General features: G+C 40.4%; 1 protein-coding gene across 16 annotated transcripts in view; it reads left to right on the forward strand.

Annotated features, from left to right (window-relative positions):
- SYNCRIP (synaptotagmin binding cytoplasmic RNA interacting protein) overlaps positions 1 to 19,612 on the forward strand; it is a 36,556-nt gene that overhangs the window by 7,840 nt on the left and 9,104 nt on the right. For all 16 annotated transcript variants that reach the window (XM_065543757.2, XM_074037551.1, XM_074037552.1 and 13 more), the window contains 4 exons: positions 12,722 to 12,857; positions 14,152 to 14,357; positions 17,415 to 17,564; positions 17,892 to 18,013. In XM_065543757.2, the coding sequence (XP_065399829.1) occupies positions 12,722 to 12,857; positions 14,152 to 14,357; positions 17,415 to 17,564; positions 17,892 to 18,013 (614 nt within the window). The remainder of the gene's footprint in view (positions 1 to 12,721; positions 12,858 to 14,151; positions 14,358 to 17,414; positions 17,565 to 17,891; positions 18,014 to 19,612) is intronic.

Genomic DNA, 19,612 nt, shown 5'->3' on the forward strand with positions numbered 1-19,612 from the left:
GTCCAGCTAATTTTTGTATTTTTAGTACAGATGGGGTTTCGCCATGTTGGCCAGGCTGGTCTAGAACTCCTGACCTCAGGTGATCCACTTGCCTCGGCCTCCCAAAGTGCTGGGATTATAGGCACGAGCCACCACACCCGGCCAGAAAGAGATTTTAATATTTTAAATTACAGTTTATATAACTCCTTTAAACTAGCTTTATTAAGTTCTGTGACTGAAGTGATTCTGCATTTTATAGTTGAAGAGTTGGGGCCTAATTTAAACCCATAGAATGTATCAAGCAATACACCTGGGGAGAACTTTTGTACAGGATAGCTCACTGTGCCACGTTTGTTAAATTTGCTTTATCTGGCTTGTATATCCTGTGGGTAATTCCAGACAAACTTAAAAAATCTTCAGACTGATTTTTTTTCCCCTCCCTCCTGAGTTTTCCCCCTTCCCTTACCGTGACGTCTGTCACTTTTAAGCAAGCCTTAAAGAGAAAAATAAAACTCGTAAGTCTTCTTTTCTTTTTTTTTGGGAGATAGAATCTCATTCTGTCACCTAGGCAGGAGTGCAGTGGTGTGATCTTGGCTCACTGCAATCTCCGCCTCCCAGGTTCAAGCAATTCTCGTACCTCAGCCTCTCCGGTAGCTGGGGTTACAGGCATGCACCACCACACCTGGCTAAATTTTGTATTTTTGGTAGAGACAAGGCTTCAACATGTTGGCCAGGCTGGTCATGAACTCCTGACCTCAGATGATCTGCCTGCCTCAGTCCCGCAAAGTGCTGGAATTGCAGACGTGTGCCACTGCATCCGGCCAAGTCTTCCTTTTGGTAGAATATTGCGTGAATACCTCCAACTGGTTTGCATAATTGAGTATGATGGAAGTCTAACAGTAAAAAAGTATGCTACTTGAAAGAATATAAGTCTTTACAAAGAGAATTTGGGAATTTAGATATTTCTTTTCAAATCATGTCAGATTTTTCCCTTAAAAGAGTGCTTTCTATTTTAGAGGGAATTCAGATTTACTGGTAACCTTTGAGTTGTCAAAATTTTAGTTTCAGCAGTTGAATTTGAGGGGCATTTTGAGCTCTAGAAAGAGGTACCTTAGAAATCTTTTAGTTTTTATTATTTGTTTTTTGAGACAAAGTCTCTGTCACCCAGGCTGGAGTGTGGTGGGCACGATCTTGCCTCACTGCAACATCTGCCTCCTGGGCTCAAGCGATTCTCCTGCTGCAGCTGCAGCCACCGAGTAGCTGGGAAAACAGGCGCGTACCACCACGCCAGGCTAATTTTTGTATATCTAGTAAAGACAGGGTTATGTTGGCCAGGCCGGTCTCAAACTCCTGACCTCAAGTGATCTGCCCGTCTTGACCTCCCAAAGTGCTGGGAGGACAGACATGAGCCACTGTGGCTGGCAGGTTGGTCTTGAACTCGTGGCCTCAAGCCATCCTCCTACTTCAGCTTCCCAAAGTACAAGGATTACTGGCATGAGCCACCTTGCCTGGCCCAAAATCCTTTAATCTCGTATAAAAGAATAGAATATTTTTGCCAAGTAGCAATAAAGTAGCAGTAAGTGAAAATACAGAATGATCTAGTAAGCAATGAGGTATCTGAACTACAGAAAGTTAATACAGTGGGCCCTCTGTACCATGGGTCCTGCCTTAACAGTTTCAGCTAGCTGAGGATTGAAGATACTCCAAAAAAACCCAATAAAAAAATAGCAATACACCAGTGTGTGAGAGAATGTTCATGGGTTATATGCAAACACTATGCTATTTAAGAGAGTTGAGGATTCATGGATTTTGGTATGGGTTCCTGGAACCAGTCCCCTATATGTACTGAGGGACCACTGCAGAATTTAGCTAGTGGTATCAGATCCATTTTTTAACATTTTGAAAAAGAATCATTAAACTGACATTGTAGGTTACTTAATTGTTGCCATCAAAATATACCAGTTATGGTAGGTGACCACTGTAACTTATTTATAGATGTTTTCCAGAAACCTTACAGTAAAGATACATCATTAGAGGAAGATAGTTTATAACCCATTAGTAACACAGTGATTTTGAGTGCCAGTAGACACTTGGAAATGTTTCCATTTGTACAGTTGCCTTGTTTAATAAATAAATTCCAAAATTGCATTGCTGTAGGCTGCTTAGAATATAGTCTTATTAATATAGTTTTTAAATATAATGGAGAAACTTCTGTAGATAATCAGGCGTTCTTTTCGACTGACCTAGGAATTAACTCTTGTCCTAAAACTTTCTACGTTTCTTTCTGTGTTTCTCTGTCCTGATCCGAGTCCTTTTCTGGGGTCGTAATTTTTTGGTACTACCTGATTAATAGGAGACTTTGCATTTTGTTGCCTTTTAAAAGATACTTCTGGCAGGGTGTGGTTGCTCACATCTGTAGTCCCAGCACTTTGGGAGGCTGAGGTGGAAGGATTGATTGAAACCAACCTGGGAAACATAGACCCCCATCTGTACCAAAAAGGTAACAGATTAGCCAGGCATGGTGGCGTGCACCTGTGGTCCCAGGAGGTCAAGGCTGCAATGACCTGTGATCATGCCACCGCACTCCAGCCTGGGCAACAGAGACCCTGTCTGAAAAAACCAAAAAGGGGGAAAAAAATATTTCCAATGGTAGCTATTGATATACAGCCACTAGGATATATTGGTCATATCATCATTTGCTTTTTTTGACTTTTCAGTACATTTTTTTGAAACGGAGTCTCCCTCTGTTGCCCAGGCTGGAGTGCAGTGGTGTGATCTTGATTCTCTGCAACCTCTGCCTCCTGGGTTCAAGTGATACTCCTGCCTCAGCCCCCTGAGTAGCTGGGATTACAGGTGCGTGCCACCATGCCTAGCTAATTTTTGTATCTTTAGTAGAGATGGGGTTTCACCATGTTGGCCAGGCTGGTCTCAAACTCCTGACCTCAGACTCGGCCTCCCAAAGTGCTGGGAGTACAGGTGTGAGCCACCACACCCAGCCTACTTTTAAGTAAATGGTTTATTTAATTTAATTTAATTTAATTTATTTATTTGTTTGTTTATTTATTTATTTGAGAGGGAGTCTCTGTTGCCCAGGCTGGAGTGCAATGGCACGATCTTGGCTCACTACAAGCTCCGCCTCCCAGGTTCACACCATTCTCCTGCCTCAGCCTCCTGAGTAGCTGGGAGTACAGGCACCCACCACCATGCCCAGCTAATTTTTTTTGTATTTTTTTTTAGTAGAGACGGGGTTTCACCCTGTAATCCAGGATAGTCTCGATCTCCTGACCTCGTGATCCACCCGCCTCAGCCTCCCAAAGTGCTAGGATTACAGGCGTGAGCCACTGCGCCCAGCCTTAAGTAAATTGTTTTAATAATTATTATTATTTTTGGAGGCTGTGTGTCACTCTGTTGCCCTTGCTGGGGTGCAGTGTCATGATCAAAGCTTACTAACCTTGAACTCCTGGGCTTATGTGATCTTCCTGCCTCAGCTTCCTAAGCAGCTGGGACTACGAGGGCACCACCATGCTAGGTTAATTTTTAAACTTGTAGAGGTGTTGTCTCACTATGTTGTCCAAGCTAATCTTGAACTCTTGGCCTCAAGCAGTCTTCCTGCCTTGGCTTCCCAAATTGCTGGGATTATAGGGGTGAGCCACTGTGTCTGGCCATTGTCTGCTTTTTTTAAAAGGATGCTTTACTGTGGGTAGGATCTGGTGGATTTGCTTTAGCACAACAAAGAACTAGATTTTAGAGAAAGTGAAGTAATTGAAACATTGTAGAGAAAATATAAATCCCAAGTTGTTTTGGATACACTTTGTATTCATTTGTGGATGTGAATACCCCTTTCCTAAGTATATTCTTCAAGGGCGCATACTTTGGAAACTATCTCTACTGTGTTACCTTTTGAGAGATTCTACTTGTTACAATTCTGTCCAAAGTGAATTTTTAATTGAAGTGCCATTCTAGTTATATATAACTAAATGCTGGGAAAGTGCCTCGTGCCTCCTTTGCATTATTTATAGATCAGACAAGATTGAAGCACCTCTGTCTGGAGGAATATCTTAGGTTGAGATAGTTTTAGGTATTTGGCATTGTTTTTTTAATACTGATACAGCAATGATTAGTTTCTCTAGGTTAAATAGTATTGTAGACTTTATATTTGTATGTGGACTTACAAAAATGGGTTAATTGATGTTAACAATTGAAGAAGCATGAAGTTAATTAAAAGCAACTGCAAGTTTCTTAAATGACCCTGATTCTAGCCAACATCTACCTTTATTTTGAGGAATGAAAAAAATCCATTTGCAAATGATGATAATCTAGCTAGGGAAGTAAGATCTAAACTTGTGAAAAGGTGATTAATAGCTACTACTCGAGTGCTTGTTAAGGGTCAGGAGCTTTGCTAGATGCTATGTTATTACCTTTAAATTCTGCCTCAACAACCCTTTCTGGCAGGTTGTGGAAATAGACTTGCCTGAGACGATTCAGCTAAACATCCCAGCCCTAGTTTCATGCCGGGTTTCTTTAACTGAGGTCCCTATTGTTAGACATAACAATTTAAGGCAACTCTACAATTTACGTCACCAGGTAGCCTGATAACTTTAAATTATGCAGTGGTTTAGGTAGTGTTAAAGAGTTAAGTAGGTTCCATCTGTTGCCAAAATATTTTGGCATCTGACACTTTTTATCATCTTCACTGCTACTACCCTAGTCTAAGGTACCATTTGTACCACTCAGACTACTGAAGAAACCTAGCTAGTCTCACTGCCTTCTGTTGCCCTTTATATTTGGCAACATCGATTAGATTACAGCATTCCTATGCTGAAAAATGACTTATAGACAAGACCCCATTCAGATAAGTTCCTTCTTCTTTTCCCCGCTCTTCCTTTTAATTACCCTTTTAGCCATGCTTCTTAGTCTTTTTTGTCTTTCAAATAAGCCATGGTGTTTTTTGTTGTTGTTGCTGTTTTTTTGTTTTTTTTTTTCCTTCTTTTTTTTTTTGAGACGGAGTCTTGCTCAGTCGCCCAGGCTGGAGTGCAGTGGCACGATCTTGGTTCACTGCAGGCTCCGCCTCCCGGGTTCACGCCATTCTCCTGCCTTAGCCTCCCAAGTAGCTGGGACTACAGGCGCCCGCCACTACGCCCGGCTATTTTTTTTTTTTTTTTTTTGTATTTTTAGTAGGGGCCGGGTTTCACCCTGTTAGCCAGGATGGTCTTGATCTCCTGACCTCGTGATCCGCCCATCTCGGCCTCCCAAAGTGCTGGGATTACAGGCGTGAGCCACTGCGCCTGGCCGGTTTTTTTTTTTTTTTTTTTTTTTTTTTTTTTTTTTGTGAGACAGAGTCACACTCTGTCACCCAGGCTGGAGGGCAGTGGTGCGATCACAGCTCACTGCAACCTCTGCCTCCTGGGTTCAAGCAGTTCTGCCTCAGCCACTGAGTTGCTGGGATTACAGGTGTGCACCACCATGCCTGGCTAATTTTTGTATTTTTAGTAGAGATGGGGTTTTGCCATGTTGGCCACACTGGTCTCGAACTCCTGAGCTCAACAGATTTGCCCACCTCAGCCTCCCAAATTACTGGGATTACAGGCGTGAGCCACCGTGCCCAGCCAAGCCATGGCCATTATCGTTTTAAGGCTGCCTTCTGCTGTTCTGCTTTTCGTAGCGGTTGAAAGCAGCCCGTTTATGACTGATGCTTTCTTTTCAGGTAAGGTGACATTGAGCACCTTACCACCAGTTGCCCCCATGACAGTATTCTAAGAATGGTAAATTAGATTTTGCTTGGATGAGCTTGTAATTATTTTTTGACTTTGTAAATTATTTACATGTCTTTTCCCATTAGAATATATATATTTTTTCTCTCTCCCTAACATTTAGAACTGTACCCCAATATATAGTAGGTGCTCGATAAATAACCTGACTAGCTGACCACTGCTCTCTGATATTCCTGTGTAACTAACTCATGGACCATTTGCTGCTTTAATAGCCTCCATTTACAATTCTGTGCTACTAGCTGCCCTATGATTAGGGTGAATTAATAGGTGGTGATGCTTTCTTCCCTTACTCACCTAGGGGATGTTTGGAAATAGACATGTTGATTTAAAGACCATGGAGAAGGGCAGGCAGGTGTGTTTGTGTATTTGTGTGGTATGTTGCTGGAATTGGAGCCCAAGGGTAGTGATGCTGCAATTCAATGACAATCTTAAATAATGGAAATATCCTGATGAGATACTAAATGTCTGTGTACAAACATTGGAATAGATGAGATCTGTTTGCACATAACAAGTTATTTTATTTTATTTTATTTTTTTTGAGACGGAGTCTCGCTCTGTCGCCTAGGCTGGAGTGCGGCAGTGGCACAATCTCAGCTCACTGCAAGCTCCGCCTCTCAGGTTTACGCCATTCTCCTGCTTCAGTCTCCTGAGTAGCTGGGACTACAGGCGCCTGGCTAATTTTTTTGTATTTTTAGTAGAGACGGGGTTTCACCGTGTTAGCCAGTATGGTCTTGATCTCCTGACCTTGTGATCCTCCCGTCTCAGACTCCCAAAGTGCTGGGATTACAGGCGTGAGCCACTGTGCCCAGCCCACAAGTTATTATTTTGATAGCTCTGATGGTTTTAGTCACCAGATTGGTTGTGTATACAGTCATGATGTGTGTACAACCCTTTTTTTTTTCTTGAGACAAATCCTCACTCTGTCACCAAGGCTGGAGCGCAGTGGCGCTGTTTCAGCTCACTGCAACCTCTGCCTCCTGGGTTCAGGAGATTCTCCTGCCTCTGCCTCCTGAGTAGCTGGGACTACAGGAGCCGCCACCATGCCTGGCTAATTTTGTTTTGTTTTGATACGGAATCTCGCCCTGTCGCCCAGGCTGGAGTGCAGGTGAGTGCCACCACGCCCAGCTGATTTTTGTATTTTTAATAGAGATGGGGTTTCACCATACTGGCCAGGCTGGTCTCCAACTCCTAACCTTGTGATCCGCCCACCTCGGCCTCCCAAAATACTGGGATTACAGGCATGAGCCACTACACCTGGCCTTATTTTTTTTGTATTTTTTTTTTTTTTTTTGAGACGGAGTCTCGCTCTGTCGCCCAGACTGGAGTGCAGTGGCGTGATCTCGGCTCACTGCAAGCTCCGCCTCCCGGGTTCACGCCATTCTCCTGCCTCAGCCTCTGGAGTAGCTGGGACTACAGGCACCCGTCACCACGCCCGGCTAATTTCTTTTTGTATTTTTAGTAGAGACAGGGTTTCACCATGTTAGCCAGGATGGTCTCGATCTCCTGACCTCGTGATCCGCCCGCCTCGGCCTCCCAAAGTGCTGGGATTACAGGCTTGAGCCACCGCGCCCGGCCCTTTTTTTTGTATTTTTAGTATGTTGACCAGGCTGATCTCAAACTCCCAACCTCCAGTGATCCATTTGACTCGGCCTCATGTACAGCCATTTTGATGAATGTAGTTGACAAGATAGGTTCAGAGATATTTTAATAATAATTTAGCAAATAGTGTGTTTAGCATGAAAACTTTTTCTGCAGATAGGTTCTTAAGAGAGTTTATAGAACACGAAAGACTGCTGTTAACAGTGGAAGCAAATGGTGCAAAGGGTAAAGGAAGGATGAAGGGAGACTGGGTTAGGTTGTTGGAGAAGGCTTTGCAATAAAGAGGTTTGAGCAGCACAGTGAAGAGAAAAGGTGGATCTAGTTGAGGCAGTGTTTTGTGGAAATAAAACTTAAAGTCAGTGCCAGCAGTTAGTTCATACTAAGCTGCATAGCACCCCTCACCCCCTTTTTGAGCCCTGGTGTGGGTGGCATGATGTAAATGGCTGAATAATAAAGATTATTTGAATAAAGAGAACAAAGGCCAGGAGGAGGGTGGCAGCAAGAGAAAGGAGAAAGGTGGGAGATTTTGGAAAGAGAAAGGCTATAGTGGTATGCTCTAGGTTGTATTCTAGTTTTTATCAACAATTGAAAGTGTAGTTGGACTGCTTATGGTATGTTTGGTAACTTGAATCTGCATGCAGTAATTAATGCCTTGGATGATGGTCAGGATCTGAAAAAATCTTGATAGCCTGAAAAAGAAACTTAGTATCTATCAAGATAGAATTGACTAAAGTCAAGTATTTACACTAGTTTAACAAGTAAGCTGTGATGTCAGTAATGTGTGGTTGCCAAATAAGCTAGGGTAACAGACAATATGTAAGAGTGGTATGGTGTCTAGAAGTGGAAAATTAGTAATAAGCTCCAGTTTATTCTAGAGTCCTGTTTCAGTCTGCACTGACAATATTGTGTTAGAGTGTCACTCTATAGTGACACTTGTCAGTATTTCTTGGAGGTATCAGGGAAGCAATGATTAGCCAAGCATAGGGAACAACTGAGTCATGTGCATGTGTGCCAGGTATATGAAATGCTGTCATTTGGGGGAAATAAATAGGTTTATTTAAGGAAGTAGATTTTGGCTCATTGTGAAGAAGGCTTTATAATTAAGAAATCTTTAGGCCGGGTACGGTGGATCATGCCTGTGATCCCAGCTCCCAGCATTTTGGGAGGCTGAGGCGGGCGGATCACCCGAGGTCAGGAGTTCGAGACCAGCCTGGCCAATGTTGTGAAACCCTGTCTCTACTGAAAATACAAAAATTAGCAGGGTGTGGTGGCGCACGCCTGTGGTCCCAGCTATTAGGGAGGCTGAGGCAGGAGAATCACTTGAACCGGGGAGGTGGAGGCCGCAGTGAGCTGAAATCGCGTCAGTGCACTCCATCCTGGGTGTCAGAGCGAGACTCAGTCTCAAAAAAAAAAAAAAAAATCTTTAATGTGGATGGCTTTGGAGGTAGTGACTTTGCTGAGAAGAGTTAGGACTAAGCAGCCTCTTCTGGATCAGATTCCAAATTTGACATTGCTGAATTTCTGAGAATTTGGTGATTACGAAGGAAGGACTTAAAAGTGATTTAAAATTTTGAGGCTTGATGACAGGGATGTTCCAGACTGTACTACTGTTTTGGTGTTCTTAAAAACTGAAGCCTCACATTGATTCATGATCATAATTAATCTTCATTTTCTGTTTGCTTCATCTCACTGTGGTATTGAGCTTGAAAGCTAGATTTTCACAATTAACTTAAGATCCAGGGCCAACCTTTCTAGAGTAGGAAAGATGAGACTTTTTTTTTTTTTCTGTGCTCATGTTTTTATACCACTGTAGTGACCTGATACATTTACCTCTTGAATTAGGGTTTACTAGTATTAAATTAGAATCTCTTATTCACATTTGTTTTTTGTATTGCCCCCTTCACCATCTAACTCACTGTTACCCATCTTGCTGGGATAAGTGGTTTTTTTTGTTTTTGTTTTTAGGGTGATAGAGTGTCATTAGCGTAAGAAAGGTTAAGCAATTCAAGTATATGTACAAAAAAAGCATGCGGAATCCATAGATGGGGCGTTGCTTTAGGAAATGTTAATTTCTAGGTCCTACTTCTGTTATAGTTGGACAATATACCCATAGAGTCTCCTTACTTTATTCGTTTAATGACTTACTTTCATTGGAGAGCCAATTTACTCTCTGTGTTACCTATAATAGTATAATTGTTCCAAGTTTTTTTTTTTTTTTTTTTTTTTTTTTTTGTAGAGACGGAGTCTTGCTCTGTCGCCCAGGCTGGAGTGCAGTGGCACGATCTCCTGCCGCCCAGGTTCAAGCGATTCTCCTGCCTCAGCCTCCCGAGTAGCTGGGATTACAGGTGCCTGCCACCACTCCCGGCTAATTTCTTCTGTATTTTAGTAGAGACGGGGTTTCACTGTGTTGCCCAGGCTGATCTTGAACTACTGAGCTTGGGCAATTTGCCTGCCTCGGCCTCCCAAAAGTGCTAGGAGTACAGGCATGAGCCACCGTGCCCCGCCCAAGTTTTTTTAATTGAAAAAATGGGGGTAGGGAGGAATCAGCAGTTTATTTTATAAATCCTGCTAAATCTTTGTGTTATTTATGTTGTTCAGAGACCATATCCATCCTTTGTACTTTCTACCTACCATGCCTTGGCTAACTTGATTAGCATCAGGGTTAGTGATGATGGGTAGGAAAGAAAAAAATGGTCTTTCTGTAGATAATAATGGAAACGGTCATTAATAATTTGAAGCAACATTGTTAATGTTGATGGTTAATGGAAGTGTTGCCTGTGTTACAGATTAGCTGTCTTCTCTATATTTCTTTGATGGTTGCCTTGATGGAATGTTTCCATTGTCTTTTGTTTTGCCTTTGCCTCCTAGATTTCTTACAAGGATTTTGGTTCCTCTTAATGGTGTATTTTCTTGGTAGAACTAAGAATTCAAGTTTTTGTTGGAAGTTTTTTAGTATTAGGTATTTTCTTATAGTTAATAGCTCCTGTTTTTAGAGCGTTTGGAAAATACCAGTTCCTCCCTCATTATACCAAAATCCGTCATCCCCAGAATTACTCCTGTTTTCGCCTTTACACACTTGGTATTTCTTTCCACCTTTTCCTGATATTTTAATTGTTTTTGTGAATTACTAGAATTAGTGATTGGATGACCAATTTGAAAACCACTGATTTGTTGCTAAGGCTGGCTGCTTGATGTTAAATTATAAGAATCTAGGGAATGCACATATTTTAAAGTAATTTATTGTGTTCTTAGTTTAATTTTATTTGTAAAATAAGGCATTATAATCTACTTGTCCGTAATTCTGTGCAATGATGGATTCAACCATAGCTCTGCTACATTCAGGTAACATATTTCGGCGTTAAAAGATTATTAGTCTGATGGAAGAGAAAGACATGAATGCTATGTGAGAAAACAAGTATGTGGCAGGAGTTTTCGACCTCAGCACTGCTGATCTTTTAGACTAGATAATTATTTGTGACAGCCTGTCTTCTGAGTTGTAAGATGTTTATCAGCATCCTTCTGTCTACCCACTAGATACTAGCAGCAAGTCCCCGCATCTTTCCAAGTTGTGACAATCAAGAATGTCAAATGACTTCTGGGGGGCAAAATCACTTCTGTTGAGAACTGTTGGTCTGTGTTAACATGGAGGAGTATTTTGTTGACCCTTTTAGGATTTATGGATTGAAGTATTGGGTGGTTGAACTCAATTTACAAGTATCCAGAGGAGTTTGTGTGGTAAAAGTTTCAGGGAAGGAAGGCAATATCTTCAGAGCCATAGGAGTATAAAAACTGCATGTGGCCTGGCGTGGTGGGTCACACCTGTAATCCCAGCACTTTGGGAGGCCGATGCGGGTGGATCACAAGATCAGGAGTTCAGAGACCAGCCTGGCCAACATGGTAAAACCTTGTCTCTACTAAAAATACAAAAAATAGCTGGGTGTGGTGGCAAGTGCCTGTAATCCCAGCTATACTCGGGAGGCAGAGGGAGGAGAATTGCTTGAACCCAGAAGGCAGAGGTTGCAGTGAGCCAGGATAGTGCCACTGCACTCCAGGCTGGGCGGCAGAGCAAGACTCTGTCTCGGGAAACACACACACACAAAAATCCCGCGTGTTTAAAAGTTAATATAAAAAGGTATTTGAGAGAGAAAGGAGAAGTAACAGGAGTCATCTTTCTAATTTTTTTAACCTTGTGCCTCTGGCATAAATCTAGAGAAATGGAGATAAACCTGGGATCAGGATGGCCACGCACTTGAATAGCCTGTACAGAATAGTGGGGTAGAAAACAATACATTTTTCTGAACTAGAGGTATGGTGTTTGAACCTTATTAAATTTTGACAAGATGGAGAAAGGGACAGGGAGGACTCAACTTTCTGAATTACATGTTTTCTTCTGTTATACCTGCTGTACCTAGCAAGAATGGGCATAATAGAAGAATGGTTTCTTTTGCTATAAGGTGGTTCTATAAAGTTGTATGGAAATTGATGTTGGTTCTTTAGTTTGTGTAGCTCCACATGTAGAATAGATTTTGAGGTTAGGTGTGGTAGGATTCATCAATAATTTTTGCCGCTGCTGCCACCATTATTAGTAACATAAATTTTGAGGTGGTAATTTTAACCCGTATAATCCACTTTTCTAGATTACTTAGATACTTTTGAACTTGGGTTTGTAAATAATACTAATTGGTTGATTTGTCATTTTAACACATTGCTTTTTGCCTCTGCTTTATGGTAATCTGGGATATGGTTACTTGAAAATTAAATTCACTTTTTACTGTCATTTTAAAGTTGTTTCTATATCCTTTTGCTGTGACCAATCTACTTTTCTTTCTCCTTCATAACTTTGTTATATGCATAATGAAAGTGAAATGGGGAAAAAGTACAGTTGGATTCAGAAATAAAGCTGTCTTTTTAGACTTAAATATTTGAAGCCCAAAATTTCTTATTGCAACTTTTGATAAGAGGAAGGGAAGATGGAAAAATAGATTTAGGTGCTGGTTAACAGAAAGGCAGAGATCTTGCTGATCTTGGGATCAGTTTTCCTTGTGTGAGAGTAACTGGTTGACGGGATGAATTTAAGTAAAAGTTAAGTTTTTGAGGAACTGGCACTTTTTGAATTTAAATAAGCTGCTGCAGATCTTATTTCTAATTAATCAAGTAAAGGATTTAATAACCTTTTTATTTGCATTAAATTGGTTCATAAACTTGTCCAATGGGTCTTGTTAATATAATCTGTTTCTCATAATTCCTTTGTATGGGAATTAAGGTAAACTAGTTTTTAAAGGATGATTTGCTCTTGTGTATCTTTTACAATAAACTCTTCTAGTTGTATATTATAAGTAATTTAAAACATGATGCACTTTTTATCTTTTCAGTATAATAATCATGAAATTCGTTCTGGAAAACACATTGGTGTCTGCATCTCGGTTGCCAACAATAGGCTTTTTGTGGGCTCTATTCCTAAGAGTAAAACCAAGGAACAGATTCTTGAAGAATTTAGCAAAGTAACAGGTAAGTTGGATTTATTTGGAATGAGGTGCAGCTTTTAATAATGAAGATAATAGCATATTTCTGTGTGTTAGGCATTGTTCTAAATACAATTATTGACTCATCAAATCCTCACTACAACTTTATAAAATGTAGGTAACCCCATTTTTCAGATTAGAAAAACAGGCATTCGGGGATTTTGGAAATAACTCGCCAAATGTTATACAAGTTAGTAGAGAATACAGCTAGGATTTGAATTCATTCTGCAAAATCATTGTTCTTTCCATGTTTTGGAAGATTGTATTTCTTTGTGTGTTCTTTCTCTAGGTGTTAGTTGATGTTCTTAGTGGAATTGTGTGAATAATGATTGATTTTCTTCAAATTACAGGAATAATAAGTATTGCCATAGCAGAGTTGTTTTTTTGAGACAGTCTTGCTTTGTCGCCCAGGCTGGAGTGTGGTGGTGTGATCTTGGCTCCCTGAAGCCTCTACCTCCCAGGTTCAAGCAGTTCTCCTGCCTCAGCCTCCTGAGTAGCTGGGATTACAGGCGCGCACCACCACACCTGGCTGATTTTTGTATTTTTTGTAGAGGTGGGGTTTCACCATATTGGCCAGGCTGGTCTTGAACTCCTGACCTCCAGTGATCTGCTCACCTCGGCCCCCCAGAGTGTTGCGATTACAGGCGTGAGCCACCGCACCTGGCCCATAAACAGAGTTTATATATTGTCAACATGATAAAAATTTTTTTGAACTGTAAAATGTCTTTTATAACAACTTTTAAATGACAGGTTGCTTTTATTAGAAAATATTTTGGTCTGCCAGCAGGGTCTAACAAATTATCAGCCTGTTATCAACCTTCAGGACACTGGAAATTTTTATGCAGTACTTATAACTTCTATTTTATTTGAAATAAAGCCATTGATATCTAAGACCAGCAAAGTGCCATTAAAAAGAATTTAAGTGTTTGCATAATAAAAAAAATAGCCATGTTTGATCTATACTGCTGTTTTCTTACAACAGTTATATGAAGATTTTTTATCTGCCGCTCTGATTTAATTAGTGAAAGCAAAAACAGTCCTTAGGTCTAATTAAAAGAACAAATGTTCTTTTCTGGAGATTTCTGTGTTAAAAAAATCGGAAACAGATTAGGAAAATAATCTGGACCTAGTTTTTGATAGTCTTTTATAAAGCTGTCTAGTGAAGAAAAGAGATGACTTTTCATTTTGATATTTAAGTAGTATATTAGATAAATCCTTTGATCCAGTTATATTTGCTAGTTATTTTGTCTAATTTCCCTGGAATGGTTGCTTACTTGCAGAGGGTCTTACAGACGTCATTTTATACCACCAACCGGATGACAAGAAAAAAAACAGAGGCTTTTGCTTTCTTGAATATGAAGATCACAAAACAGCTGCCCAGGCAAGGCGTAGGTTAATGAGTGGTAAAGTCAAGGTCTGGGGGAATGTTGGAACTGTTGAATGGGCTGATCCTATAGAAGATCCTGATCCTGAGGTTATGGCAAAGGTAATGATAGTCAAGTTAAAAATCTTTTTTGAGGGATTAATGGGAGAAGGGCCGGGGGGTTGGGGAAACATAAAATGAATTGTATGCATTTTTTTATTTTTTGAGACAGTCTCTCTCTCGTTTCCCAGGCTGGAGTGCCATAGTGCCATCTTGGTTCACTGCAACCTCTGCCTCCCGGGTTCAAGTGATTCTCTTGCCTCCCAAGTAGCTGGGATTACAGGTGCCCGGCACCACACCTGGCTAATTTTTGTTATTTTTAGTAGAGCTGGGGGTTTCACCATGTTGGTCAGGCTGGCCTCGAACTCCTGAGCTTGGGATCCACCCACCTCAGCCTCCCAAAGTGCTGGGATTACAGGTGTGAGGCTACTGTGCCTGGCCCTGTACACATTTTTTTAAACCATATTTTTGGAGTTGGGAGAAATGTTCTTTACTAAGGGACTAGGCAGTGCACACTGGAAATACCATGGGCCTACAAAGTGAAAACAGAAATTGATTCGTGGATACTTAGCCATAATTGTATAGCCATCACAATCTTATAATGAAGTAGCCTACATGCTGTAGACAGTTCACTTCCATTTTGTGTGTTTTTTAAGAGCAATTTGAGTTTTTGAGAATGGCACATTAGTTTACATGGTTTTGGGGTTAAAAATCTTACTCCTAAAAATAGTAAATTATACTGGCCCCAGCAGAGCTGCTTGCAGTTACATTTAGCCATTATTAGGTATCTTGGTTTCAGCAGTCAGTGGAGACATTCTATGAGAATAAACATTCCTTGAGTCAACACTTTATTACACATTAGTGCAGTAATTTGCAGTTATTGTTTCTGTCTTTTGTCCTCTTTTTTTCTTTTTTCGTAAGAGACAGGGTCTAGGTCTCTGGCCCAGGGCTAGAGTTCAGGGGCATGATCATAGCTCACTGTAGCCCCAGGCTCGAGATCTTCTCACCTCAGCCTCCCGAGTAGCTAGAACTACAGGTGTGTACCAACATACCTGGCTAATTTTTAAAAAAATTTTTTGTAGAGACAGTTAGTCTCCCTGTGCTGCCCAGGCCGGTCTTAAGAACTCTTAGCCTGAAGCAATCCTGCTTCCCAAAATGCTGGGATTACAGGCATGAGCCACCATGCCCCAGTTACCCTTTGTCTTTTAAGAATTCTCCCTTTATTTCTTAGAGGTTAGGTGTCAGATACCACTAGTTCAGTTAAATTGAGGGTAATGTGAATTGCCAGGGAACTATAAATATTATTGAAGGATAAGTGTTCTTAGAGAAAAGAAAATAGTTAGGATTCTTTTTTCCTCTGGCCTGTGAAGTCTCACTGGGTTAGCACTTTAGATTAACACATTCAGATGGCATTCAAGTATTTTAGGAGGAAGTGATCATGTTAGTGAAAATACTAAATTTTGTAATTGTACTTTGGGAAGCTTTCAGGATTGAGAGAACAGTTTATCTTATTTTGAACATTCCTTCCCCCTTTAAGATTTCAAAAGCAAGTTCTAATTAGTTTTGATCACTTGTGTTAAGTGCTAAACATTCAATAGCTCTCTTAGAGGGCATGGTATTTACTTTGTTAGGAAAAGATTATCTTTTTTTAATTGCAAAATGATTAATTAATAATTATTACTGATGTAGCCTGTAGTCTACATTTTCTTTTTCATAGACTTCATTAGAGCAGTTTTAGTTTTAGGTTTATAGCAGAAAGCACAGAATTTCCATATGACTTCTGCCCCCTACACAGGCACAGCCTTCCTCACTGCTAGTATCCTGCACTGGAATAGTATGTTTTTTAAAATTGATGGACATAGATTGATCACCCAAAGTCTATAGAGTACATGAGGTCTCACTCCAGATGTATGTTCTGTGGGTTTGGAGAAATGTATAACCGTGTTTCCATCATAGTATTATACAGAATAGTTTCACTGCCCTAAAATTCCTCTGTCCTGTGCTTAGTCATCCCTCCCCATTCAACCACTGTCAGTCACTGTCTCCCTAGTTTTGCCTTCTCAGAATGTTATATAGTTGGACCATACATTATGTAACCTTCACATTGTCTTCTTTCTCTTAGTAATACATATTTAAAGTTCTTCTGTGTCATTTTGTGGCTTTTTACTTACTTCTTTATATCAGTTATCATATTCCTTCTGTACGTGCCACAATTGTCCATTCCCCCACTTAAGGACATCTTGGTTTCTTCCAATTTTTGGAAAATTTTTTTTTTTCTCTTTTGAGACAGAGTCTCTCTCTGTCACCCAGGCTGGAGTGCAGTGGCACGATCTCAGCTTACTGCAACCTCTGCTTCCTGGGTTAAAGCATTTCTTATGCTTCAGCCTCCTGAATAGCTGGAACTATAGGCACGTGCCTTCGCACCCAACAAATTTTTGTATTTTTGTAGACAGGGTTTCACTATGTTGGCCAGGCTGGTCTCGAGCTCCTGACCTCAGGTGATCCACCCGCCTCAGCCTCCCAAACTGCTGGGATTACAGGCAGGAGCCACTGCGTCTGGCAAATTTTTGGCAATTACAAATAAAGCTTACTGTAAACATCCCTGTGTAAGTTTTTGTGTGCATGTAAGTTTTCAACTCTGGGTAAATAAGGAGCAGGATTGCTGGGTCATATGAAAGTGTGTGTTTAGTTTTGTAAGAAATCGCCAAACTGTCTTTCAAAAGGGCTATACCATTTTGCATTCCCACCAGCAGTGAATGAGAGTTTCTGTTGCTCTACATTCTTACCTGCATTTATAGTGTGTTGGATTTTGGCCATACTAATAGTTTCAACTTGCAGTTCCCGAATGACAGATTATGTTGAGCATCTTCATGAGATTCTTTGCCATCTGTGTATCTTTTTTTGCAAAGCATCTATTTCAGGTCTTTCAACATGATCTAGCAATTCTGCTCCTTGATATTTACCCAAGGAGTTGAAAACTTTTTTTTTTTTTTTGTATTCTGACGTTCTTCTAATGGATTGTGATTTAAGTTAACTTTGTAGGGTAGGGTGGTAGGGTGGTGGCATCTTAGAAATTGAACTCTTTGGAAATAATACGGGGTTTTTTTTTCTTCCCCCTAGGTAAAAGTGCTGTTTGTACGCAACCTTGCCAATACTGTAACAGAAGAGATTTTAGAAAAGGCATTTAGTCAGTTTGGGAAACTGGAACGAGTGAAGAAGTTAAAAGATTATGCATTCATTCATTTTGATGAACGAGATGGTGCTGTCAAGGTAAATATGGTGGAATTATAGGCATCTAAATCAGACTAACAACTTCTAGTCATCTTAGAATCTTAAAATAGTTTTACAAATTGGAGGAAACTTGGAAGTCCATGGAATCCACTCAAACTAAAACCTTTTGGTTTTAGTGAGCTTGGCAGTTTTCTAAGTAAAAATGAAAAATAGTTGAAGATCTGCATCTTTATATAAAATTATCTGACTGTCTACAGGGGGCTTTCTGTTGTCCTTCCCGCATTAATGATAATTGATTTTCTAGCTTTAAATGAATCATAATTGTCTGGAAGTCCTATTTTTATATTGACTATTTAATTTTTTAAGGCTATGGAAGAAATGAATGGCAAAGACTTGGAGGGAGAAAATATTGAAATTGTTTTTGCCAAGCCACCAGATCAGAAAAGGAAAGAAAGAAAAGCTCAGAGGCAAGCAGCAAAAAATCAAATGTGAGTGAAATTTGTATACTTAAAAATTGTATAAATTTTAATATTGTTACACTAATTGGAAAATAACAGGTGTTGATCAGACTTGTTAAATGCATAATATCCCTTTAAAGAAGACTTGAACGCTTTGAGTCATAGGGAAACACCAATGATCTAAAAAAGTATTTATTGAACTCTTACTATTGACCATATTTGTGAAAATAATCAGAATTGTAAATAAGTGGAATTTTGGTAAATTGGCAAAATGAAAAATTTGTGTAGCATTTTTTTGTTTTGTTTTGGGAGACGGAGTCTCGTTTTGTCTCTAAGGCTAGAGTGCAGTGGCACTCTTTCAGCTCACTGCAACCTCCACCTCCTGGGTTCATGGGATTCTCCTGCCTCAGCCTCCTGAATAGCTGGGTTACAGGCATGCACCACCATGCCTGGTAATTTTTGTATTTTTTTTTTTTGGAGAGGTTATGTTTCGTCATATTGACCAGGCTGGTCTTGAACTCCTGACCTCAGGTGATCCGCCCGCCTCTGCCTCCCAAAGTGCTGGGATTACTGAGCCACGATGCCCGGCCTATCTAGCATATTTTCTACGTATTTTATAGAATGTTCTTTTGAAAATGTCTTAAATATTAGCCGTCCAAACATCTTCATATGTTTGGTTAAAGGGTAGAGAGTTTTTTCTCTGAGAGGTAGGAAATACTAAATCTCTATTCATGATAGACTGTTTCTTCACCAGTAGTGCCCGTTGCCACCCCCAAAATTTCATGTGCCATGGATGGATTTTGAAAATGGAATGAGTATTAAAATTATAACAGTGTGATAAGAAAACAAGTAGATGTGCAATGAGTTATACTAATTAGGGAGACCTTTTTAGAGAATCTATAAATAGGTATCTGCTTAAGACTGAAGGAAACAGTTGGGTAAGAATTGAAGTTAGCTCCTAAAAAGTTAGTCATTGATTTCCTAGAAGAGGGGTAATTGTTGTCGAATGTGAGAACAATAATCACTGTTAATACTATTCAAGGTTAATTTTCTGTTGATTGCCCTGTTTGGGATTCAAAAGGAGAGGATGCTTCTACATATTTCTGTTACTTTTTAATCAGGGAATTGATCAAGTTCTGGTTTCTGCAGTTAATTGTGCAGTTGGACAAGTTGGCAAGCTCTGAGCCTCAATTTCTTCAATTCTAAAATGGGATCAGACTTAATTATGTAATAGCTCTTGTACTGTGATTATCCAAGTGACCCATGCTTGTTCTGGGACCAAAGAAAATATATTTTGTAGGTTTGATGATAGTGTAAAAGAAGGAAGACTACAAAAGGGTTAGTTTTTTTTTTTTTTTTTTTTTGAGACGGAGTCTCGCTCTGTCGCCCAGGCTGGAGTGCAGTGGCACAATCTCGGCTCACTGCAAGCTCCGCCTCCCGGGTTCACGCCATTCTCCTGCCTCAGCCTCCCGAGTAGCTGGGACTACAGGCGCTCGCCCCTGCGCCCGGCTAATTTTTTCTATTTTTAGTAGAGACGGGGTTTCACCATGGTCTCGATCTCCTGACCTTGTGATCCGCCCGCCTCGGCCTCCCAAAGTGCTGGGATTACAGGCGTGAGCCACCACGCCC

The sequence above is a fragment of the Macaca fascicularis genome, chromosome 4, assembly GCF_037993035.2.
Source record: "Macaca fascicularis isolate 582-1 chromosome 4, T2T-MFA8v1.1".
Classification (NCBI taxonomy): domain Eukaryota; kingdom Metazoa; phylum Chordata; class Mammalia; order Primates; family Cercopithecidae; genus Macaca; species Macaca fascicularis.